The sequence below is a fragment of the Limulus polyphemus genome, unplaced genomic scaffold, assembly GCF_000517525.1.
Source record: "Limulus polyphemus unplaced genomic scaffold, Limulus_polyphemus-2.1.2 Scaffold104, whole genome shotgun sequence".
NCBI lineage: Eukaryota > Metazoa > Arthropoda > Merostomata > Xiphosura > Limulidae > Limulus > Limulus polyphemus.
In genome coordinates this window covers 905,725-929,560 of record NW_013665714.1, presented here as the reverse complement: position 1 = coordinate 929,560, position 23,836 = coordinate 905,725, and the positions used below count along the sequence as shown (strand labels likewise).

Here is a 23,836-nt window from a genome sequence, read left to right as displayed (position 1 = left end):
AACTTCTTATACATTCTAAGTTTTAAAATGTTCCTTTTAGTAAACTGTAATTAAAACACATACAATTCACGTTAAGGAAGAAACGTTCACAATAGATGTGTTGTTACTGGATCATTCGTTGCTCACTTTGTTTCATGGTGCAAACTCCACACAAATGGACTTATAGAGAACGAACACAAGTGATATTCTTTAGATAAAAGCAAGATAATTACTTTAGGTATGGGGATTTGAAATAGTGCCTAGTTTATGGGAATTAATGTAACACACCTGTTCGCTCTCATGTGTTAACAACTCTCCCGTACTTGTGTTAGCACTAGTTATAAAAGGTACATATGAACACATATTTGTTTTTAATAGTGGGCTTTTCTCATTGTGTATGGGAGTTTCCTAGGAAACATTTTCTTTTCAAATGTAAAATTTTCTCATATCCTTGTGCTCTTAATGTCAGAGTTAAAACGAATGTCTGCTCTCCTATACTTTATACAATGTTTAAGAGGGTATTATTCAATTAATATGCTATTATATACTCAGCTGTTTAACTACAAAGAAACTAAGTTTACAAAATAAGTAAAGAAAATAAACTCTAACGAAACTGTGAATATATTTATTTTTGAACAAAGATATATTTAATTATTATTTTTAAAAAGCAGCCATTTATCACGATATGCAACGTTCATCATTTATTTATGTTCGAAATCTCAGTTTCATGGCGATCATAAATATTGAGCTGAAACACTCAGTAATTATACTGGATTTCGGTTTGAGTAAATAATCACTAACTGTGTTTGAGACAGATTCTACCTTTGTATCCATCACTTTGGGCTTTGAAATCCAGCATTAAATATAATCAGATCATTTATAATAATTCTGCAGAGGAAAGAAAAAAAGAACTCCGATATTGAAGGTACACTTAACAAAAATATCACAAATCCTTGCGTTTATCAAATTATTGAATTTCGTGTACCAGTAAAACTAAATAGATGCCTTAAAATGAGCAGTTTACATTTTACACGTATTTCAAGTTTGTGGAAAATCATATTAGTTAAAAGAAAATGTTTTCTTCAAAGGTAGCTTAGAGTCTGAAGTCATACTTAAAGCTGACTCTTTCCTTAGACCTGGAAAATAAACACAAAGTTTTTACAAATCGCTGCTTAATGAATAAAAAAAAATCAAAATATAAATATCGGAAACTTATTAAAACAGGAAAGATCCCTTACTGATGTTAGCAGTAGATAGTACATTATAAGACCCAATAACACTCTCTACCACATACTTTGATATTAAAATGTATTTGCAAAAAAGAACAACAACAACAACATAAAATAAGATTATGTCCGTGAATTTAAATGAAAGCAATGTTTATCTCTAAGACTATATAGCTCATCTTGTGAACAGCAAACAATAATAAAATTTACACCCAAGGTGCTGAGATAGTTAACTACGTTGTCTTGGTTAATACATTAGGATGATTTTAATCCATCTCCAACGTTTCATTGATTAGTTTCGTTGTCTTGGTTAATACATTAGGACGATTTTAATCCACCTCTAGCGTTTAATTGATTAGTTTCGTTGTCTTGGTTAATACATTAGAACGATTTTAATCCACCTCCAGCGTTTCATTGATTAGTTTCGTTGTCTTGGTTAATACATTAGGACGATTTTAATCCACCTCTAGCGTTTAATTGATTAGTTTCGTTGTCTTGGTTAATACATTAGAACGAGTTTAATCCATCTCTAGCGTTCCATTGACTAATTTTCTTGAGAGCTTTCATCTATATAACTATAGCTAATACGAAGATTGTCAAAACATTGAAAATTAAAACACTTTTATTTTGTCAAACGTTAGGCTCGATAGAATTCATTAACCTTTATATACAATTTATCATTATTATTAATTACTATAGTAAACAAACTAAACATCCCAGAAACTAATTATGTGTATGAAAATCTGAAAGGCGGTGTAATATATTAATATATATAATATCTGGTTTCTTCATCTTTATATTAGGTATTTGTGGCCGATCACTTTTCTTTCGGCATTTGTATGATGAATGTGATAATTAGGTTACTTATTTTGTAAACTTTGAATATATTGTTGGTAAACTGGTCTTTAGTTGCCTCAAAATGTAAAGCTATGTTATAGCAAATACAAGCGTACTTTATGTTATCTAATTATCAGAGTTTGAGCAATTTTCGATTACTTTAAATGCCTTAATTCTTGGTAAAATTTATCCATTAGAAATAAGGCGCATGTGTTTTAGCAGCATGAGACAATTTTTTAAATAAAATATTTCAGATTTACACAATTCGAGTAGAAAATGAATAATCTATTATTTTTTAAAGTAGCGTAGTCAAAGCACCTTGCGTATGTATTGTCGGATCATAAAACTAATTATCACTGATGAATAATATCAAAGTTTTAATATTATCATAATTATAGAACTTTAGACGATAGTTCTGTACCAGTCATAAGCACAATAGTATAACATCGAAGTAACTAATTATAGAACTTTAGACGATAGTTCTGTACCAGTCATAAGCACAATAGCATAACATCGAGTAACTAATTATAGAACTTTATACGATAGTTCTGTACCAGTCATAAGCACAATAGTATAACATCGAGTAACTAATTATAGAACTTTATACGATAGTTCTGTACCAGTCATAAGCACAATAGTATAACATCGAAGTAACCCCCAGAAAACCACTTGAGGAACTTTATCCTTCAAAACTGCACTTTTATCAACTAAATGCTTTCAAATGTGTACATTTCTTAAAAGCTTAACGATGTTACTTTAAAACAAAAGTGAATAAAATAGTGTTGCTATACGATACAATATTGAGGAATAAACGCTTTTAGTATTTTAGTATGTTCCTGCAAGTGTGGGTTATTGATATGATGCCCGTTACATGCGCATTTTATCATATGCAGTAACATATTAATAGCTAAAATATAATATATTTCAATTATACTGTGCTTCAAAAATAAAATATTCACGAAATACCACCTATATCTCATAACAAAAATCGACTGCTTTCCTTATAATATGATTACATTATATGAGTAAAGAATAATGTTTGCCATAAGCTTAATATCATAAAGTGAAAAACATTGGTGTATATAAAATGTTAACGTTATTAAGAATGACAAAAGACTACCAAAGGTTAATTTTTTAACGCGGCTAATTTACATTCTTTCTAACTGTTTGTTTCAGAATTCAAGAAAGTGATGTATACAGATGATTTGTTTCTGCCTTTTGTTACAATAAAATATTTCTAAGCCTCGTAGGCCTTATCTCTCATGAATAATTCAAAATTAGCTAATAATGATTTATCGATCTAATATATGCATTCTATTTTAAACCATAATATAAAAGTTATTTCAAAGTACCAGTGGAAATGAAAAGAGAACAGACGTGGGAATGTAATTACATTCTATGTAAGCTTGAAGATCCTGAAATCTTAGTTAAGATATAATGTTTTATCGATCTAATATATGCATTCTATTTTAAACCATAATATAAAAGTTATTTCAAAGTACCAGTGGAAATGAAAAGAGAACAGACGTGGGAATGTAATTACATTCTATGTAAGCTTGAAGATCCTGAAATCTTAGTTAAAATATAATGTTTTATCTTAGTGTATATATATTGGAATTCATGTTCTTACAATATAAAATAAAACTCGAGGTCAAGGGTTTAGTTTATAATAGCTGACACTTTGTTCAAAATGGATCGCTAACTAGCTGCCTCTCCTTATGGAAAATAAATATCACCCCCCCACTGCGAAAAAGAATATTGTGTTCAAAGGTTCTTAAACAAATATATGTATGTGTTGTATTGCGAAATAAAATACAATAAATGAATACTTCAACATCCTTACAAACAAAGCAAACACTTTTAAAACGTTGTTTTACAAATTAACACAAACTACCCATTATTTTACAATTTGGTGAGCTACAACACAGTTGTTGTAGCGATATAAATAGAAAAATTTTGTATGTTTTTTAACAACACAAGAGACGCGTGATTTGCAAATCAAACTTGTATACATTTAAATTCATTGTAATTTTTTTTAACCCGAGCTTGTCTTGTAACCATACAAACACCAAACTTATATTGAATATAACTCAAGTTGTATTGTTTATAAAACAAAGTTTTTTGACGATGTAAGATGTTTAAGCCAGTGTTCATAAATCTGGTTCCACAATTTTTACTAACCATGTTTATCATGTATTAGGCTTTTATTACTTCTAAAGGATTTTAGTTATCGGCGATTTAACCTATCCTATAATTTATAGAAATAATAGGTACTGAATTTTTTATTATACTTATCTCTCTTCATTTTTGTCCACTTTTTATTTCCGGTATCGTTAACGTGGCTTTTCTTTAGTTTCATATGCTATCTAAGCACTAATGAATTGCACTGAACATTGGTAGCTTCTTCATTTATCATCTTTATGTAAGATATTAGCAATGCTTATATCCTGTATCCTTTCTTTATTACCTTTATTATTGTTTTTATTTTCACGTATGTTTTAGAGGTCAACTCTTTTGTTTATAATTTTCTCAACGTTTAGTGTGTTTTTATCTCTTGTTAAACATTTTAAAATCACATTTCTTGTAATTTTGTATGTTAACATTCTTCGATATGTATGCATACAGAGAATAAAACAGTATCAAGGAACAATCTTTACTCTTTAGCTCTTGAAACAGTTTGGTTTTATATATGCCAACCACTAACAAGAAACGTGTAAAACTAGATTTTAGATCCACTTGTGGGTGCATGCTTTCCAGGTGTTTTTACTGAAGGAGCTGTATAGAAAAAAAAATCGTCTTGGATTTTATGTCATCGATTATACCTAATATACTTTTCAGCCTCTTTATGTTTATTGGCCATAACCTAATTCTTAAAATATAGCATAGGGAATAAGTTCGTATAATAGAAAATCCATAAAACGATGTTTCTTTGAAATGTGATTAGTCTAATGTTCGTCTTATAGATTTCCTTGAATATTTTTTACAGTGGGCTTATGCTTAAACTTATGAAAAGCATCACATGGTTATTATGTGTTCAGTCATAAGTGAACGATTACATTGTACATCTGCAAACCACAGATGTAACCACTTAAATTGTTCTCTTTAACTTTAACTGAAATTTTTTAGTATCCCAAAATCGACGCGAGTAAGAAAACAATGAAGACAATTTCAGTTTCTTCTACATTATTTACTAACAACTTCATTTTATTTTGATTGTTTTCTGATATTTGGTATGTAATACAAAGACGTTGACAATCCTTCAACAAAGCTCTGTAAACGATTAAACATTGAAATATTGGAAACAAAAACAAAAATATTCGGTGATATAGATTCATGTTTATGCCCAAAAATGAAATGAGTTTTTGTATTCTTTTATGATTTGCGGTTTGTTTAATGTGTTAAAATTTCTATTCTGTTTAGGAATACCAACCGTTAAAGAAGCAAAATTTATTGATTACCGTTATTAAAGTTTAGAATAAGAATGAGAGATTAACGAAAAAATCTACTGATTTTGAACATTTTGACAAACATCATTTAATATTAAATTTACTGATTTTGAACATTTTGACAAACATCATTTGATATTAAATTTACTGATTTTGAACATTATGACAAACATCATTTGATATTAAATTTACTGATTTTGAACATTATGACAAACATCATTTGATATTAAATTTACTGAATTTGAACATTTTGACAAGCATAATTTGATATTGAATCTACTGATTTTGAACATTTTGACAAACAAATTTTATATTGAATCTACTGATTTTGAACATTTTGAGAAACATCATTTGATAGTGAATCTAATGAATTTTAACATTTTGAGAAACATCATTTGATATTAAATTTACTAAATTTGAGCATTTTGACAAACATCATTTGATATTGAATTGCTTGTTTGGTTTGTTTGATCTTTACATATAAGAGTTTATCGCAAGTTTCTGTGTTAATTGTTTCTACCATATCTTGAAAATACCCCTGTCTTTTAAATATTTGTAATAAACACCTTTAATATTTAATAATATTATAATTTTTATAACGGGTATTTCAGGCTAAACAAAATGTTATGAGAAGGTTTCAGGAGCTTATTCCAAATGGTTCATGAAAAGAACGGGAATGCAAGCCATCACATTCATTTGTACACAAAGCTTAGAAATTGTGTCATTTATGTAACTGTCTTTGTAAAGAAGTATCAAAGAACATTTTTTTTATATACTTAATTTTATTCGCCAGTGATAAAGGCAGAAGGCACTAATTTACGTTAACATAATAGCGAATTGTACAAGTTCTTGTTGGAAGTATTTCTGCGTATAATACCAAATAGCTAAAATATTTTTTTCATGTCTGTTGGAGATGCAGTGGGAAAATTATTTTAATAATCCTGAAAAATTACTTGGTAACGTCATATATATATATATATATATAAATCAGGATTAATAAATAAAGTTTAACACCAAATAAACCAAACTTGTATAATTATAAGAACAAAGGTCTATGACAGTTTTCTCCCTTATTATCCTGGAGGGACTAATAAGGCCTGATGATGGTTCAAAATTGCAATTATAAAGAATCCTTGTACTGGGTTATATTATCGGAGAGTGCGCTAGCACTCTCTATGTAAGGATGGTATGGACGCCCGTATTAAAGCAATACAAAAACATCTGGATTTTCTTATCTACAGATCATCAAAAGCTAGATATGAAGAGCTAAATTTATCGCTAAATAAGAAATCTGTGTAGGGCTGGCTACTGAACTTCAAAAACGAAACCAAATAAGACAGGGATGGAAATGAACGTATCACTTGATCCGCCTAATGATCACATAGCAGACTAAGCCGTGTCGACTTTACATGTTTTTGTGTAGAACTACAAAGTGCGCTAGTCTACACTCTGCCCACCGCGGGGACATGAACCCCAGTTTTTGCGGTGTACTTCCTTAGACCTACCGTTGCTCAAGTGTGGGACCTAACTAAATGATTATTAAATTACTTACTCTTGGATTGTTGTATACTTAAAAAACAACAACAAATACTTGTCATAAGAACCGAAATTGGAAAATTATAAACGTAGAAATTAGGTTCTGAAATCAAACACGTATAATTATTGATTAATTTCTATACACATATAATTCAATATTATTGTAAACAACTTCTTTTCGAATTGGCTATGTCTGTAGAATATTTCTATCATTGAATCTAACATTTTTCTTATGGAGGATTTTTTCTTTTGTTTTACAAGTGTCTTTTAAAAGTGCTGTACGCAATGGCCTATCTGTGCTCTGCCCACCACAGGTATCGATACCCGGTTTTTAGCGGTATAATTCCGCAAACATACCACTGTGCCACTGAGGGGCGTCTTTTAAAAGCCTAAAACACATGCGTCTCTGTAATTCTAAGACACGTAATTTACTGCCAAAGAAAGCATAATTAAATTATAACTCAATAAATATAACTTTTTGAAAGGATGTTTTTATTTTATTTCCATAGAATAGTTATTCATACTTTTTCACGTTTCAAGAAAACATTTGTGTTATGACAATAAAATAAATGACTACTAATCAGTCTTTTTTAAAACGATCATATAAAGGATTAAAAAACAACAACAAGTAATTTAGCTTTTGACGTCATAAAATAAAATTTCACAATTTTTACGGTAAGATTGTAATGATCGGATATCGATCGTTGTAATGGTTAGTAGCATACACGATCACCTAAGCCTATTTATTCATGTTTGTTTGTAATTAAGCACAAAGCTACACAATGGGCTATCTGTGCTCTGCCCACCACGGGTATCGAAACCAGGATTCTAGCGTTGTAAGTCTGCAGACATACCGCTGTGCCACTGGGGGTCCTATTTATTAATTACTAACTTTGTAGAGATTATTAAAGCAACCACAAAACGCAACCAGCAACTTTAACGTATCTGATATTTTCACTATTTAACGTACTACACACCTTCAGAATTATAGAACTCTTAATGAACGCACCCAACCAACAATAGAACTCACAACCTACTGAGTCAACACAACCTACTTCCAACTGGAAGATAAATACCACTACCAACTATCTGCCTATCAGCAGTACTCGGTAATCTCTACACGGATTCTTAATTTGTTAGTTATTAAGCACAAAGTTACGCAATTAGCTATCTGTGCTTTGCTCACCGCGGGTGTCAAAACTAGATTTGTCAAGTTTTAAGCCCCTAGACTTACAGCTAAGCAATCTGGATCTCTATACATGGAAGATTTCGAAGTCAACACCCTCAAAAGAGTCACTCTACCCCTCACGAGTTGGCTGAGATGTATTGAAGATGCATTCATGGTATGGCCACGCACCACATACAAGATTCAAGAATTAATGAACTACCTGAACAGGCAATCTCCCGCAATACAATTCACAATGGAGATGTAAAATAAAGATAAACCAACATGTACCAGTAAGTATCTCGACCACAAATCAAACCAATCCAAGAGTGTAAATACAGCGTTATAGACTTACTAGTCCCAAAAATGAACAAATAAGGTAATATCTAAGAAGCTAAAAAGACATCAATACAACCCTCCTCAACAATGGATCTACGGAACAACCAACAAAGAAAAAATTAGCAATATAAACACCGAATGATAATAAAATAATTGGATAATAATTAAAAAGGACAAAAATACATAAATAAAGCGTTCTTCATCCACGTAGCTGATGGCATACTCAGTCAAGATGTCAGCAAAACGTGGATACTCCTCTTAAAAACATTCAAATAGTTAGTTGATTTATGCTCTAACGGAATAAACTCGAGTTGTATGGGTAATGCACCATACATCAATCAAAATGACCCAAGATGAAATCCTAGCAACCACCAAACTTGAAATAGTCCTTCTGGAGACTTATCTAAAGACGATACTGGGTTGGCAGCCGAAACGTAAGATAAAAACTAGTTAGTATCTAAGTATTATAATAGTAAAAAGTTACTAATTAATAATTAGGCTTATGTATAGGCTGCTAACCATAGCAGTGACTTAGCTATCTTTATTATCTTTCTTATTCAGACTGTTTTTAAAAGCTTCTTAAAATATCAGTAGTACAAATATTGATTAGATGTTATGTAAACCCCTTCCACACACACACAAACACCTGATTATATGTGCGTTCAATAAAGGAGCGTATGTTACTAAAATCTGAGAAAAACATTATGCCGATCCGTAATTTTTATTTTACGTATGTTACAAAGATCTTAGAAAAACACTATGTCGATTCGTAATTTTTATTTTACGTATGTTACAAACATCTTAGAAAAAACACTATGCCGATCCGTAATTTTTATTTTACGTATGTCACAAAAATGTTAGAAAAAACACTATGCCAATCCGTAATTTTTATTTTACGTGTGTTACATAAATCTTAGAAAAACACTATGCCGATCCGTAATTTTTATTTTACGTATGTTACAAACATCTTAGAATAACACTATGCCGATCCGTAATTTTTGTTTTATGTATATTACAAAAAGTTTAGAAAAACACAAAGCGATGCGTAATTTTTATTCTACGTATGTTACTAAAAAATTAGAAAAACACTATGCCGATCCGTAATTTTTATTTTACTGTCATCTTTTCTAGAAATATGGAAACGGCACAAGTTATTTTGCAATTCAAATACTTTAAAAAGAAAAGCAACGAGTTAAAGAAACCAATATAGATTTTAAGGACAAAGCCTTATTTTAAGTTCGGAACGTGCATAGGAAAGAGTGGCCAGACTGTTACTTAAAAAAATATTAAAAATATCTAATCATTGTGCTTCTGATATATATAACACTTAGAATAAAATCTCCATCACCAACTTGCATTCCTTCAAGCTTTCTTCAAATACTATGGTCTTTCTGTTGGAGTGAACTCTGAAAATCAAATCAAACAAAATATTGTGAAATTGATGCCCACTACATTGTATATTTGATATTCAAAGTTTATTTTTGAAAGAAAAGGTTGATTAGACACTCTTAATCTGATTATTTTAGAAATATTGTTATATAAATACCAGGAAAGAATATATTATGAAAGTATAAATAAGAAAAATTATAAGATTATAAACCCACGTTTGACCATTAGATAGACAGACACATCCCAACTATTCGAGAAATAGTAGAATCAACACCAAATTTATAGTTGGCTTGCTTTGATTTCGGTGGTCTGTTCAAGAGTAGGTCCCATAAAAATTTATTTATTAACCTACACTGTTGTATCAGATAAAATATCTCAAAACTAATCTTGTAAAACGTATCTGGCACACCTATAACTTTAATAAAATAAACGGACTACAGACTAAGTTTCAGATTGTACATAACCTTCAACCAATAATATGAAGCCTGAGCTGTTGTCCTTCAGGAGAAGAAATAAAAATGGCTATGAAATATGTATCTTATGAATGATAACGTAGAATCTTCTTTTTACTAAATATTAACTTAGTTTTAATAAAACTTTGCCAATTTTCAAATTTAAAGATCTTCTGTTTAAAAATAAAACTATTTCAAGACATATATGAACATATTAAAAATTGAAGGGTATTATTTTCTATTAAAACTGTTTAAATTTTCTTTCTGATTTAATGTAACCTAGAAAATCATGAAACACAGTAATTAAAACTTCAGAAAATTACCGAAAATGTATTCAATCTATTGTTCTAGGTCTTAAAATAACTTACATTATAATAATATCAAACCATCTTTTATCGATGTTTTAGCTAATCGCTATCATAAAAAAAAAGTTCTTTGATAGATACATATCATAAAATACACAATAAGCTTAAAAACAGTCATTATTTGAAACGATTGCAGCTTAGTACGTTTAAAACAATTCAAAATACTGTATTCTATTTCATTTGGTAATTGCAAAGCAGTTTAACATTCAGTTGCTCAAAATATACAAAATATCAGGTGTAAACACCACCTGTTCTCATCGAGTTATTAATTAGATCTAGCAGCATTTTAGAAACCTATTTTTTAGTCAATTTTCTAAATGTCTATACATCATAGGTTGTTGTGACCGATTGTAGAAACAATGTTTACATTCACGAGTTCAGTAATTAATAGAGGTTGACGTATTTTGTGATGACTACATTAAATACTGAAGACAGTTGTAGTAAGGTTAAATTAGATTAGTTTAAAGTAGTTAGTGATTGTTTACACATGAATAAAGATCTTCAGTTCTTCTATCGTATTTATATGTCAGCGTAGTTATACTTAAAATCATTCACAATTTCTCTTTTTCATATGTTTTAAAAGGTAAGTTCTAATTATAAATTATTTTCATAATTCTAGCTAACTAATAACACTCATCATTTATCTTAAATGAAACATCTAATAAGCAAAATTTAGAAATTTCCTTACTTTTCCAATATAATCCAAATTATAAGGTTGAAATGTGACTAAAAGATAAATAAACGTTTTTATTTATTATTTAAATTGTTTATAATGCAAAATACTAAACAGGAAAATTCATTCATCAATATATTACATATATTTATTAAATAATATTTGATGTTTAGCTACATTTTGCTATTCCAATAGCCATATAGATGTTTTTATGTTTATTTGGTCATTAAATTTTTACCATTGTAATTGAAAATACAACTCAAGACAAAAACGATATGATGAATCAACCTTTTTCACCCTTAAACTTTAAAACTTTCGAACCAATTATTGTCTTTAATCAAAAACGTGTGCTATCTTCATGCTTATAAAGAATTAAATTGATAAGTTGTTTTTTTCTTTTTTAAACGATAATCTTCCCGTTACTGAAATTTTACCTGGATTATAACAATTTCGGTGTTTTTGGAATATGTTCATTTAGAGTTTTATGAGAAACACAATATTTATTCAAGAATATTCTTGAGGCAATCAAACAATCAGTTAAATCTTATGAAAACAAGAAACACAAGAACGGTCACATTGTAGGCTTATGAACTTATACAATCTGCATATCAATAAACATATGTTGAAGCATCAGAGCACTAAATATGTTTCTGAGTTTTACGCTATACCATATTATGTTTTAGATATAAGTGTATATCGTTAAAGTAGAGCATAATAAATTTGTACATTGTATAATCTGATGTAAGTATATACGTTGAACTGAATAAGGCTTTTATATAGCATGTACAGAGAACAAAAACATCATTACCTCTTTATGCATAATTTCTATACCCTGTTGTGTCTTATCATTCCTCTAAAGCTCAGTGGTTTAGTTGAACACTTTAGCTATTACTTATTATCTGATTTTTGTAGAGACGTTCTCTTGTCTCTGACTAGATTCCTGTAAATACACACTGAATAACTTTTTATTTTGTTTAATTGCCCGTGAGAGTTTAAAACGAGCATATTATGCGAGCTGTTATTATTAATAAATTAAGTAAAGTTAATTTGGGAGAAAAGTATTCTTATGTTATTTTGTGCCAAAATTAATATTTTTCACCTTAGATGAACATTATCATACCAACGTTATTAATGTAGAGTAAGAGATTCGAATAACTTTAAAATACCGCATACGTTCATAACGTAATGCATTGAACTTTCGACTTCAAAGAAGCAAGATCCCTTAGTTTATTTAACATCTAACATTCCAAGGTTAGGTGCAGACTGAAGTGCAGAATTCGAAAGCTTATTGATGTTCTGTAAGATTACAGTTAAGTTGACAGCTAAAGCTTATTATAATTTTCTTATTACGTCAAGTCAAAACTAGAAAGTATTTTCACTAAGGTAAGCTCTTAGGTCATGCGTGTTATATCTTGACAGCTAATCAGAACAAACATGTTTATTATATATGGCCAGGTGGTTAGGGCGCTCGACTCGCAATCTGCGGGTCGCGGGTTCGAATCCCCGTCACACCAAACATGCTCGCCCTTTCAGCCGTGGTGCGTTATAATGTGACGGTCAATCCCACTATTCGTTGGTAAAAAGAGTAGCCCAAGAGTAGCCTCTAGTCTTTCACTGCTAAATTAGGGACGGTTAGCGCAGATAGCCCTCGTGTAGCTTTGCGCGAAATCCATAACAAACAAACAATTTATAGATTAAAAATATAAAAAGTAATATCATCTCAGACCTTTGTTAAATGGACTGAAGTTTTTAATATTAACACTTTTCTTCTATCTGTAATAGATGAATTATTTATTCGCTATTTAAGTCAGTTTCAAAATTCTTTTAGAAGTACCAACTCCTATAAATTGTGGTTTCTGAAATGTATTTTAAAATAACACTTTAGTTTCGACAGTACTGTAGTTCGACTTTAAAGTTAGTTGTCGTGATAGATTTCTTTGTTCTATAAACAATAGGTTTGACAAAAGGAGATAATTCAGTTTGTTACACTGGGTGATACTAATAAAACATTTATTTAAAAAGTCTTCACTTCAACGTATTATACTTGCTGGTTACAAAGATAAGCATTTTCTGTCAGAATCTTCAATAAAAAATTTTAATGTCCCTCGCATAAGATATAACGGTGCATTTGGAACACATGTTATGTTGTCAATTCACATTAAGCAAATAACTTGTGTAATGAGCTTGTACTTTCTTTGTTAGACATAATTTGTATCACTATTTAAAAACAATCAATCAATTAATTACAGTTGTTTCCTATTTAAGATAATCCACTGATTTATTTATGGTTACTTGTTGAAAATTGTCATTATGAATTAAATGATGGCTTTAATCTAAATGTATAAACTAAAAATAAAAATATGGGTGGTTAAAGAAATCTTCAGTTACACTTGAATGTTCATGTAAGGTCAAACGGACTTTACAGTCAGAAATATTTGTCCCCCGGTGGGACAGCTAAAAGTTTACGGACTTACAACGCTAAAACCCAGGATTCAATTCTATGTGGTGGATACAGAAATACAAACAGAAATATGCAATACAAATCTTAATAAAGTTAAAAACCAAATACAACTGGAAAATGTTTATTTGATTTAATCAAGGACAATAATATGAATCAGGTAATTCTAAAAGCTTCACATCAAGAAGATGCATTGAACATTTATTTTCCGTTTTAAATTGTACTTACCACAGTGAGTGAATTACGAATTTATATTTGTATACCCAACTTTAAATTGTTCTAAGGAAAGAAGTTAAGAACTGGACTTTGAACATTTTAAAAACAATAAAACCTAAATAATCTGGCATTAGCTTTCCATTTTAAGGTAATACAAGCTAGAAAAACAAATTCCAGCAGACGATAAAACAATATGGTGAAATAATTATAATAATAATTTTTATTTTCACAAAACTGTTTTGAAAATATTTTGTAAGATCATTTACAGAACACGTTTATATTTATCTGGTTATGAAAATGTTATATTTTTGAACAAGTATCATTCAAGTATGAAATAGGTCCAAAGCTTTCTGTTTTCTCTTGGTAATCCTCTGTAACGGCAGATTTTCGCGCTGTGTTTTATTCATCTCGTACCCTCACGTTTTATTCCAGGAGGGTGCATGATACTTCTACAGTTTCATATGTCATATTGGTTATTGTTTTGTGACTTTTCATAAGCACAATTCCAGCACTTAAATACCACAGTGTTGTTTTAGGTAGTGGCTTTTGAACCACACTTATTTCGAATCTGTTAATGGAACAAATAATGTATTTTACAACCAATTTGCTTTCAATTATACAGTGTCGTTTTAAGATAAATTGAGTGGAATTGAACGGTGATTATCATGCGTGGCTACGGCGCAGATGGTCCAAGACTTGAGTTGTGATATGCCACTAAACATCCTCCCAACTTTCAGCTGCGTGGGCTTTATAAAGGTGACAATCAGTCCTGCTTTTTGTTTGGGAGTAGTCGCAGAGGAGACGGGGGCTTCTAATTGATTGGTTTATCTCAGGTCAGCAGTTCTAAGTTAGGGATTGCTGTGCCTGAACCTTAGGTGTTTTTGACTTGGCCTTTTATCACAAACAACTTCTCAAGATAAATCATACAATATATAGTGCTCGGTGATTTTAAATAAGGTCTACATGTTCACACAATGTATCTTGTGGATGTGTTGTGGAGGTTTATTTCTAAAACTAATAATAAATACACTCACAATTTAGTTAGTCACCATAATATACTAATAAATGGTGTAGCCTGCAAGCCAGGTAAACCTGTACACTCTGTGTGTAGATAATTATGTTGTTTTTTGTCAAAACAAATAAAGTTATTGATTTTTCTATTTGTTCTAAAATAGACTTTGCTGACTAAAAGTTTACAGTTACTGAAAGTTGTACATGTAAATTCGCTCCGTAAACAAACATAATAACTTGGTCACTATATTTTGAAAGTTACGTAAGCTTGTTTCTCATGCTGTTAGGTTTGTTTGCTTAACGTAATCTGACTTTGGTCTACTGTAATTAGAATGTTTAATGATATTCACTTTTTAGGTAAATGTTAGCTCTAGTTTATAAGCTTCGTTAGGGCGTTGTTATTACTTCACTAGTAACATGAGCTACTGTTTCAAACAGTTTCAGTACATATGCATTAACAAAGCTTGATTCCCTTGACAACACGAAGCTTTGTTATTTGATGCCTTAGATTTTTCATTCTGTTTAGTAGCTGTGTTTACTTCGGGATGATAGGTTTATTTGTTTTTGTGCTTAAACAATAGCGTACGAGTTAGTTAGTAAACTTTTGAAATTGTTAATGAGTTTATATTAAGAACACAATTGAGAAGCTATAATTGGATTTCAGATTTCATGTTTTTATTCAAGAGGGATCATATATGTATATCATATACAATATTATTCAACTTCAACTAAATTATTAACATTATTTTTAGTTCACATAAGCAGCCACCTAGCGATTATTTTCTGACTAAAGCGTATGAGTTAGTAGTAAACTTTTAAATTGTTAATGTGTTTATATTAAGAACACAATTGAGAAGCTATATTTGGATTTCAGATTTCATGTTTTTATTCAAGAGGTATCGTATATGTATATCATATACTATATTATTCAACTTCAACTAAATTATTAACATTATTTTTAGTTCACATAAGCAGCCACCTAGCGATTATTTTCTTGAATAATCTTTGTCTTCATTAATAATGTAGGTGCTGGAGTTCAACAGTCACCTAGGACCCGACATTTTCACAAGACTAGATCTTTGACGCGAAATGTCCTCGATGGCGATATTCAACCCTACTTTGACAGTGGCACAGCAACTAACATCACTACCACGCCTAGGAAAACAGTTTACCTCCCATGCCGAGTTAGGCATCTTGGTGACCGAACAGTAAGAAGGAATATTTTTTACTTTGTTTCTGCAATTAAACTTGATTTTTCTCTAATAGTAAGGTCGCCTGATCAAAAGTCGTTTATATTAATAGAAGGTTTGACAAGTTATTCATACTTAAAACTATGAAATAACATTTTTTTACCAGAAGAGCTACTGAAATCATACGGTTATAATAAATAGTTTTACTTATGTGCACAGGGGAAACTACTAAAAACTTCTATGACCTCTGTGTCCTAGGTCATCAGCTACTGCTAATGGTGTGTTAATAAGGGCTGTGGTACCAATCACTGATATGCCATTAATCATCTGACAACGACGTATAATGAGATAAAATCAGAAAAGAAAAGTTATGTGTACAAAACTTATGAGTTGCGTATTTTTAATAAAGTAACTGGTTTTTAAATTGATGTCAGGGTTATTTTTCAATAAAGTTGATGTTTCAGTTTGTTTGTACTTTGTCGGACAGATCATATGAATCGCCAAATAAAATCTATCCATAGCTACCAATATGTTTACGTTGTACATACAGTATTTAGTATTACTGATTTTTCGACCATAAAGATGTCGTTTAACAATTAATCAGAAAAGTAGTCACTTCGAGAGCCTAGAGCTGACCAACAACTCATTTTTTAACGTGTACTTTATTTTCTGTGTTTGCTCAACCTCATCGCTAATTGTCATGACTTATTTCAATTATCGATGTCCTTTAAAGTGAAAATATACTTTTGAACTTCATACAAATATGATCCATATAACTTATTAGCGTCCCATATGATCCTAGGTGGACCTATAAATGTCATATCCTTACACTTTCAAATTAGGCAGTGTAAATGAATATAGTATTTTATTGCCTAACAATACCTGGGAAATCTTTACAAACAACAAAACTTCAGTATAGTAAGCTAAGTTAAAAAGATGCTGCATTAACAGATATAACGTAAGTTTATTTTATTTATGTTTATTTGCACTTATGAAAGAAATATTCAGTTTACTTAATGTTGCGTAAATAGCATTTATTGAAATACCTTACTATGGTTTTTCTGGTATAAAATTTTAAGACATTATTTAATAAAACATTTCATGATGATAAAAGTTATTTCTCAGTTATATTAAATGAACATTTCAGAATATTTTCAATAAAACGATTGTGTTACACAAAGGATTAATGGCAATTTATGAGAACGATCTACATATACAATATCAGAAGAAAAAAGGTGTTTCGTAGAATTTTGGGTGTAAATTATAAGGTTACTCCTTTCTATTTCACTTTTTGCTCTGTTAAAGGGTGGAAATATTTATAGTTCATCTATTATGTCTGTAGTTATGTTAGCTTATTCCTTTAAAGAATAACGTTTGTTATCTTCTGTATAAAGTCTTTTTTTTTACTATGATAACGATCTGCATATACAATATCAGAAGAAAAAAGGTGTTTCGTAGAATTTTTGGGTGTAAATTATAAGGTTACTCCTTTCTATTTCACTTTTTGCTCTGTTAAAGGGTGGAAATATTTATATAATACATCTGTTATGTCTGTAGTTATGTTAGCTTATTCCTTTAATAAAAAACTTTTCTTATCTTCTGTATAAAGTCTTTTTTTTACCTCCCCTGTGAATTTTTGAAAGGAGTAGCAATAAAGATATAAAAGGTCTTTATTTCCCAATGGTGAACTGTATTTTGGCATGACTTACGCTGTTATGATTACAACTACATTTTGTATAACAAAAAACTGAAATGTAAATTCAATTGTATTTTAAAAAATAGATAATATTCAATTAGAATTACAAAGTGTTCTTAATCTCAATAGCTATCAAATAACCTATATGTGATTCATAAATTTAAATGAAATATAATAAGTAGTATGAATAAACAACATATATACGAATAGATAAAAATATGTACTTTATAACTCTACAAGTGCATACTGGTTGATAATGGGTGCTGTAGGGATCCTTTTATAATAGCATTTATAGTTATTGTATTTATAAATGATTACCGTGAAAATATACACGTGGAAAAGAATTCAAGAATTCAAGAATAAATAGTTTTATAGTTTTCTGATATGAATTTGCAATGTCATAATGCCCATAAATAATGTGTGGCGATTTCAGTAAATTGCATTTGAAGATCCCATTTGAGTGAGTTTCTTTAAACCTAAAAAATGGTTCACAAAACTGGATAGGTATGGGATCAGAACCATATATGTATCAGTTTCAATAATACGCTTATTTTCATTTTCAAAACAATTGAAAGTGAAATAATTGGTGATTATTAAATTGCTCCAAACTATTTTTGTGCGTAGGATAAAAATGATTACAAAAATTTGTGAATGTTTTTGAGCATTTCTGCACTTCATAAGTGATGCTAAAATTTGGTTTTTGATTATATGTGAAACAAACATGATGCAGGAGACCCTTGAGAGTTAAAAGAAAATTACATCAAAACATAGAGAACTATGCTTAAGTGTATGACTCTGCTAAGGAAAAACAACATATTTTTCAGTTTCTAAGTAAAACAATTATAAAATTCCAGTCTCAATCACAAATATTGACAGAATATTACAAAGTATTACACATATTTTATCAAAAAAGGATACAATTATATCACCATGAATCTATACACAAACATTCAGGGCCTGTATTATAGTCACGATACTAACAGTATTTGACAATAAGCTTTCAAACTGGGCTGACGTTTTAAAAAACTAGAGAATGTGAAGTGTGAATTATACGATGCAAAAATACTGTCAGAACACATAATACGAAATTTTATTAACAATAAGTTTAGTAATAGCAAATTCTTAAACTGAACATTATTTTTCAAATTTTTAAATAAACAATCTTCGCGCATAAGTTTAGAGGTTATTATAACGTTTTTCGTTCGTTAACCAGCAACATAATTCTACGTTGGCGTTCTTTTTTATGAAACTTCACTTCGCTGTGTTTGCTTTCTCTTAACCGCGCAATAATGTAAACCGATGAGACGGTATCTGCATTAGTTTTGCTAATATGTGGTAAAAGAAAAGGAAAACTAAACGTTCCTAGAAACACATTAGTGGATCTAAAAATGCTATTTATGGAATTGAAGATCTACAGCTGATTATGGATGAAGAAAAAACAATATTTCAGGTAAGGTGGGACTCTACAAATAGAACTTTTAAGTAGGCCTAGGCAATTTAGGCCTAATCATTACATACAATAATTGGTAAGGTACTAACTACAGTAGTTTAGGCCTAATACTTTTTTTTATGAGCAAACAATTTCAATATATTTTATTTTTCAATTCCATTTATTCAAAAGATGAAGAATTTAACAACTTCGTACATGTACTTGATTCAGATTTGTTTTATAACAAGATGATAACCAAAACAGTCAAGGTAAGTGTTCTATTTTTTGTATAAAAGCTGTTTAACTGTAGGCTTATTATTGAAAAAGTATAATTATTCATACTTGTGTCTTTGTATTATTTAGAGATATTGCAAATAATTTTGTTTGTTTGTTTGTTATTAAACACAAAGCTACAGAAGGGGCTATCTGTGCTGTGCTAAACACGGGTATCGAAACCCAAGTTTTAGCGTTATAAGTTTTCAGACTTAACGCTAAGCCACTTCAAGGCTATTACAAAGGACAGGTCTCCTATAAATAATCTTGTTTTCAACAGGTATGACATGGATAATGTAATTTTAGTTATAGTAAAGGAATATAAAGTTTCAATGAAAATGAAATTAAGTGTAACAACTTATTGAATATAGCATATTTATTGTTTATATAAATAGTGTTTAGTCTCGATAATACTTAATCATACAAATGTTTTCTGTTTACGTTTTGCACAACTTGGTGCATAAGTTTTTCATATAATGAACACTAGAAGTTGAATAATTAATTAAGAATATTTGGATTTTCAGACTTGCTTCGTGTATTTTTTTTTGTCTTAGGCTTTAAGACTTTGATTGTGTGTTGTTGTTGTTTTTTATACAAATAGATTCCTGTGAAACCCTGGAAGAAAACCATTCAAGAAAAACAATGTAAGTTATACAAATAGATAATGTCAGTGAAACTAATACTAACAAGTCTGGAATGCTTTAATAATATTTCTCTAATAATCTTTTTAAGAACCGGTCAGGACTTTTTAAATAAACTTGTTGTGAATGATAAGCAATGACTGGTTCGACAATTGAGAAACCATTTTGTTATAATTAGATAATATTCATTATTATGAATTCGAAACTATTTGCTGTATAAGAGTGTTGATTAAACTTACGTACCTTATTATTTCATAGAGAAATTCAAATAACTTGCAAATATATATATAGTCAATAATGGATATTAGCTTTAAAACCTCAACATCTTCCCTGCACCTTTTTAAGCGCATTCTGCCACCGGTTTAGAACCTACAAGACGAAGAAATTTATTTAATTACCAAATACATAAGTATTTCTCACTCTTGGCTAGTATATGATTTGTTTATTTCTGCATATATAAATCAAGGTGATTAAACTTAAATTCTGATTTTAAAACATTTCTTTTGACATTTTTACTTTGGATAAAGTTCTGCAGATAGTGTACTCAACGCAATATTTTTTTCTGATTTTTAGAATTTGTGACACATAATTTTAATTTGCTTCTATAAATAATCTGACATATTTATCTCTTTTACTGTTAACAACGTGATTCTTGAATAATGACATCATTGGAACGATTGTACCCGAAAATATGAGTACTGCATTCTATATAATAGGATTCAGTGTCTGTGTGTTTGTTACGTAGCTCCTCTTAAATCGCACAGACTTCTAAGTGGTACCAAACGAATTGTCTCGGTCCCGAGGTTTACACAAAGGTAAAACTTTTCACCTAACCCCTTAGAGAACTCGAGTATTTCGCGAAAACCCTATTACGGGAATTCCCCGAAAGCTGCCCCCCCCTATATTTAGCATAAATTTACAATACAGCATAAATAGGTAGCTCAATTAATTACCGTTCTAAACTTGGTTAAATATATTATATTTGAATTATAGTGACAACGATCATTAAACTGAAAAAGTGCACAATAGTAGTTCATGCATTAAATTTGCATTATAGCAGCCCCGTAAATGTGGGCGTTAGGCTCACAGGTTCGCTAGTATTTATATTAAAAACATTTACACTAACATAAGATGTATACTACAGTAAAATGTAAAAGGTAAATAAGCTATAAGCTTATTCTTTGAAAAGATGAGTTTATGCAAATGATGCCTATACGATTTACATACAATATTATTTAAATAGATGAAAATATTCTAGTTTGAAAAATTAGAATTTGAAAATTAAGTATAATGTGAGAAAAAATATTACTCTCATAAAATATGAAATTTATTTGCAAACAAAATATTTCAAAATAATTTTACTTGTTAGAAATATGTGTTGTAATAGTATGGTCTTGTTAAACATGGTGAATATTTTTGTTTAGGCTTCCCACACCGATTTTGTTGTCTACAGAAGAAAACGTTTTGTCTAAAGCAGGAAGTTGAAGTCATCTGCAGAAAAATAAATTATACTTGAGCCTATAGACTTAACCAGTGTCTTTACATCTTCACTCTGTGTTTACTGGGTTTGTAATAGTTTGTTACCGTAAGAAGATGTTATATACATAGAACATTTCCCTGTCTGTTGGAAATTCAAAGCAATACCAGCATCTTGTCTCAAACTGATAGCATTCTTTAAAATCAATATATGATGCTAATAACTCTAGTTATTACTTTAAAGCTTCTCTGATGTGCAATGTTTTAAAGAAGTATTACGCTATGTATGTGGTGCTTTTAATGCTTTTGTTTGAATTCTAGGTAGAAAATGTAACCCTAATTTTCTTTTCTTGTGTACCTCTGACGGAAATATTGTACAATTTCATATAGAGCAGTAGCTGTATCTTAAGGTTTTTCATAATCCAATTCTACAGACATTGCAGTAGGTATTTTGTTGTTTTTAGAGTATATGATGTTTAGAGGGACAGCTTTGCTGCCACTTGAGACAATCTTAAGCTTTACATGTTATAAATTTGCACACTTGAAGGAGTACTTAATATCATTCGCCTTTAGAGGAATAATAGAATTTGTCCACTCTTCAAGGAGTATTATGGTTACTTCATAATGGTGTACATTTACTCCTTTAAAGTGTACTTTATGCTTACAGAGCTGTTACTTCTAAAAGCAAATTGTTTACTCCCTTTTTTCTGAGAGTATGTGTACTCTTGCAGTGGATTGTCGCCACATTCTGTGAGTCGTGGCGCCACAGATGACATGCCTGTAACGTTCCCTGTTGTTGCTTAAATTAAATTTTGTTATTTTGGTTTGATTAACCGTTGTCTTAGAAGCCCTTTGTTCAAGATATGTGGTCTAAGAAGCTTATTACAATTGAAACTGTGAAATTGCACACTAGTGCTTAATCCTGGCAATCACACTGAGCTCGATTCACGATATAGGTTCCAAAATCAGTGCATAACATGGATCATTTTAAAATGCAACTAATCCTGGTTTTACGTGCTTAAAATGTTATTGTCGATTCCAATAACAGTTGTCAACATGCGAGAATGTATACAAAGTGAGGAAAGTCGAGATTTAATAAGTTGAGGAAATAAAATACAAGTGAACTGAGCATCGGAAAATAAGTAACGTACTAGGATTGGTTATAGTTCTAATATTTTTCAATCATCAGTGAAAGAGAGATAATTGCAACCGCTCTAAAATCTCATCTTGATAATCATTTTTATTATTCTCTTTATGTCATTTTATCACATTAACATTAAAGCTAGTAAAACTAGTATTTGATAGTTCGTATAGTGATATCATCATTGCTCTATAACAAAGCAAACATTTATATTATGTCATTTAACAAGATCTTATAACTTATTTTAGGTTTCATCAATGGTATTTAAAAAAAATTCGTTTCGATTTCTTAAAACCTTAAACGTTTATTTGTTTTCACAAATAGTTGTAAGTATAGGCATGATGCCATCGAAGTTTGATTATGTAAAACATTGTCAAATACTATAGTCAATGACACATAAATCTGTTGAAATAATAGTACCATTCAATACTTAATAAAGATTGTATTGTCAATCTATTCACTGTATGTTGTATTATTAAATAACATAAGATCTCTTTGTTTGATTCTGCTCTAGATTAAATGGGAATTATTTGCACTAGTCGTTCCTAATTTTGAAACGATAAACTAGTGGGAAGACAGCCAATCAATATTACACTCTTGGGCTACTGCTGTTAGGCCGAATAGTGGAGTTTGACCGTCGCTTTTGTAACGAACCTACAGATCACAATTTTTTGAGGCGATGACAGGACGTGAAACTCAGAACCTGAGCTCTACAAACTGGCACATTTGGCACATTAAACTTGTTACAAGCACAAATAAATATATTAGGTCGTCAAGAAATTAATGTCGCGTTTTGGAACACTTTCATTAGCTACCCCCTCCCCCCCAAAAAAACGTACATCACATACCGCTTAAATCCTAGTGTAGCCTATATAATGTGTAAAGTTTAGTATACTCT

The 23,836-nt window shown here is 30.2% G+C and overlaps 1 protein-coding gene across 2 annotated transcripts in view; it reads left to right on the top strand.

Moving 5' to 3' along the window:
- The window catches only part of LOC106470406 (zwei Ig domain protein zig-8-like), a 261,371-nt gene that overhangs the window by 121,684 nt on the left and 115,851 nt on the right, over positions 1-23,836 (top strand). For both annotated transcript variants that reach the window (XM_022399773.1, XM_022399777.1), the window contains exon 2: positions 16,119-16,300. In XM_022399773.1, coding sequence (XP_022255481.1) covers positions 16,119-16,300 — 182 coding nt within the window. The remainder of the gene's footprint in view (positions 1-16,118; positions 16,301-23,836) is intronic.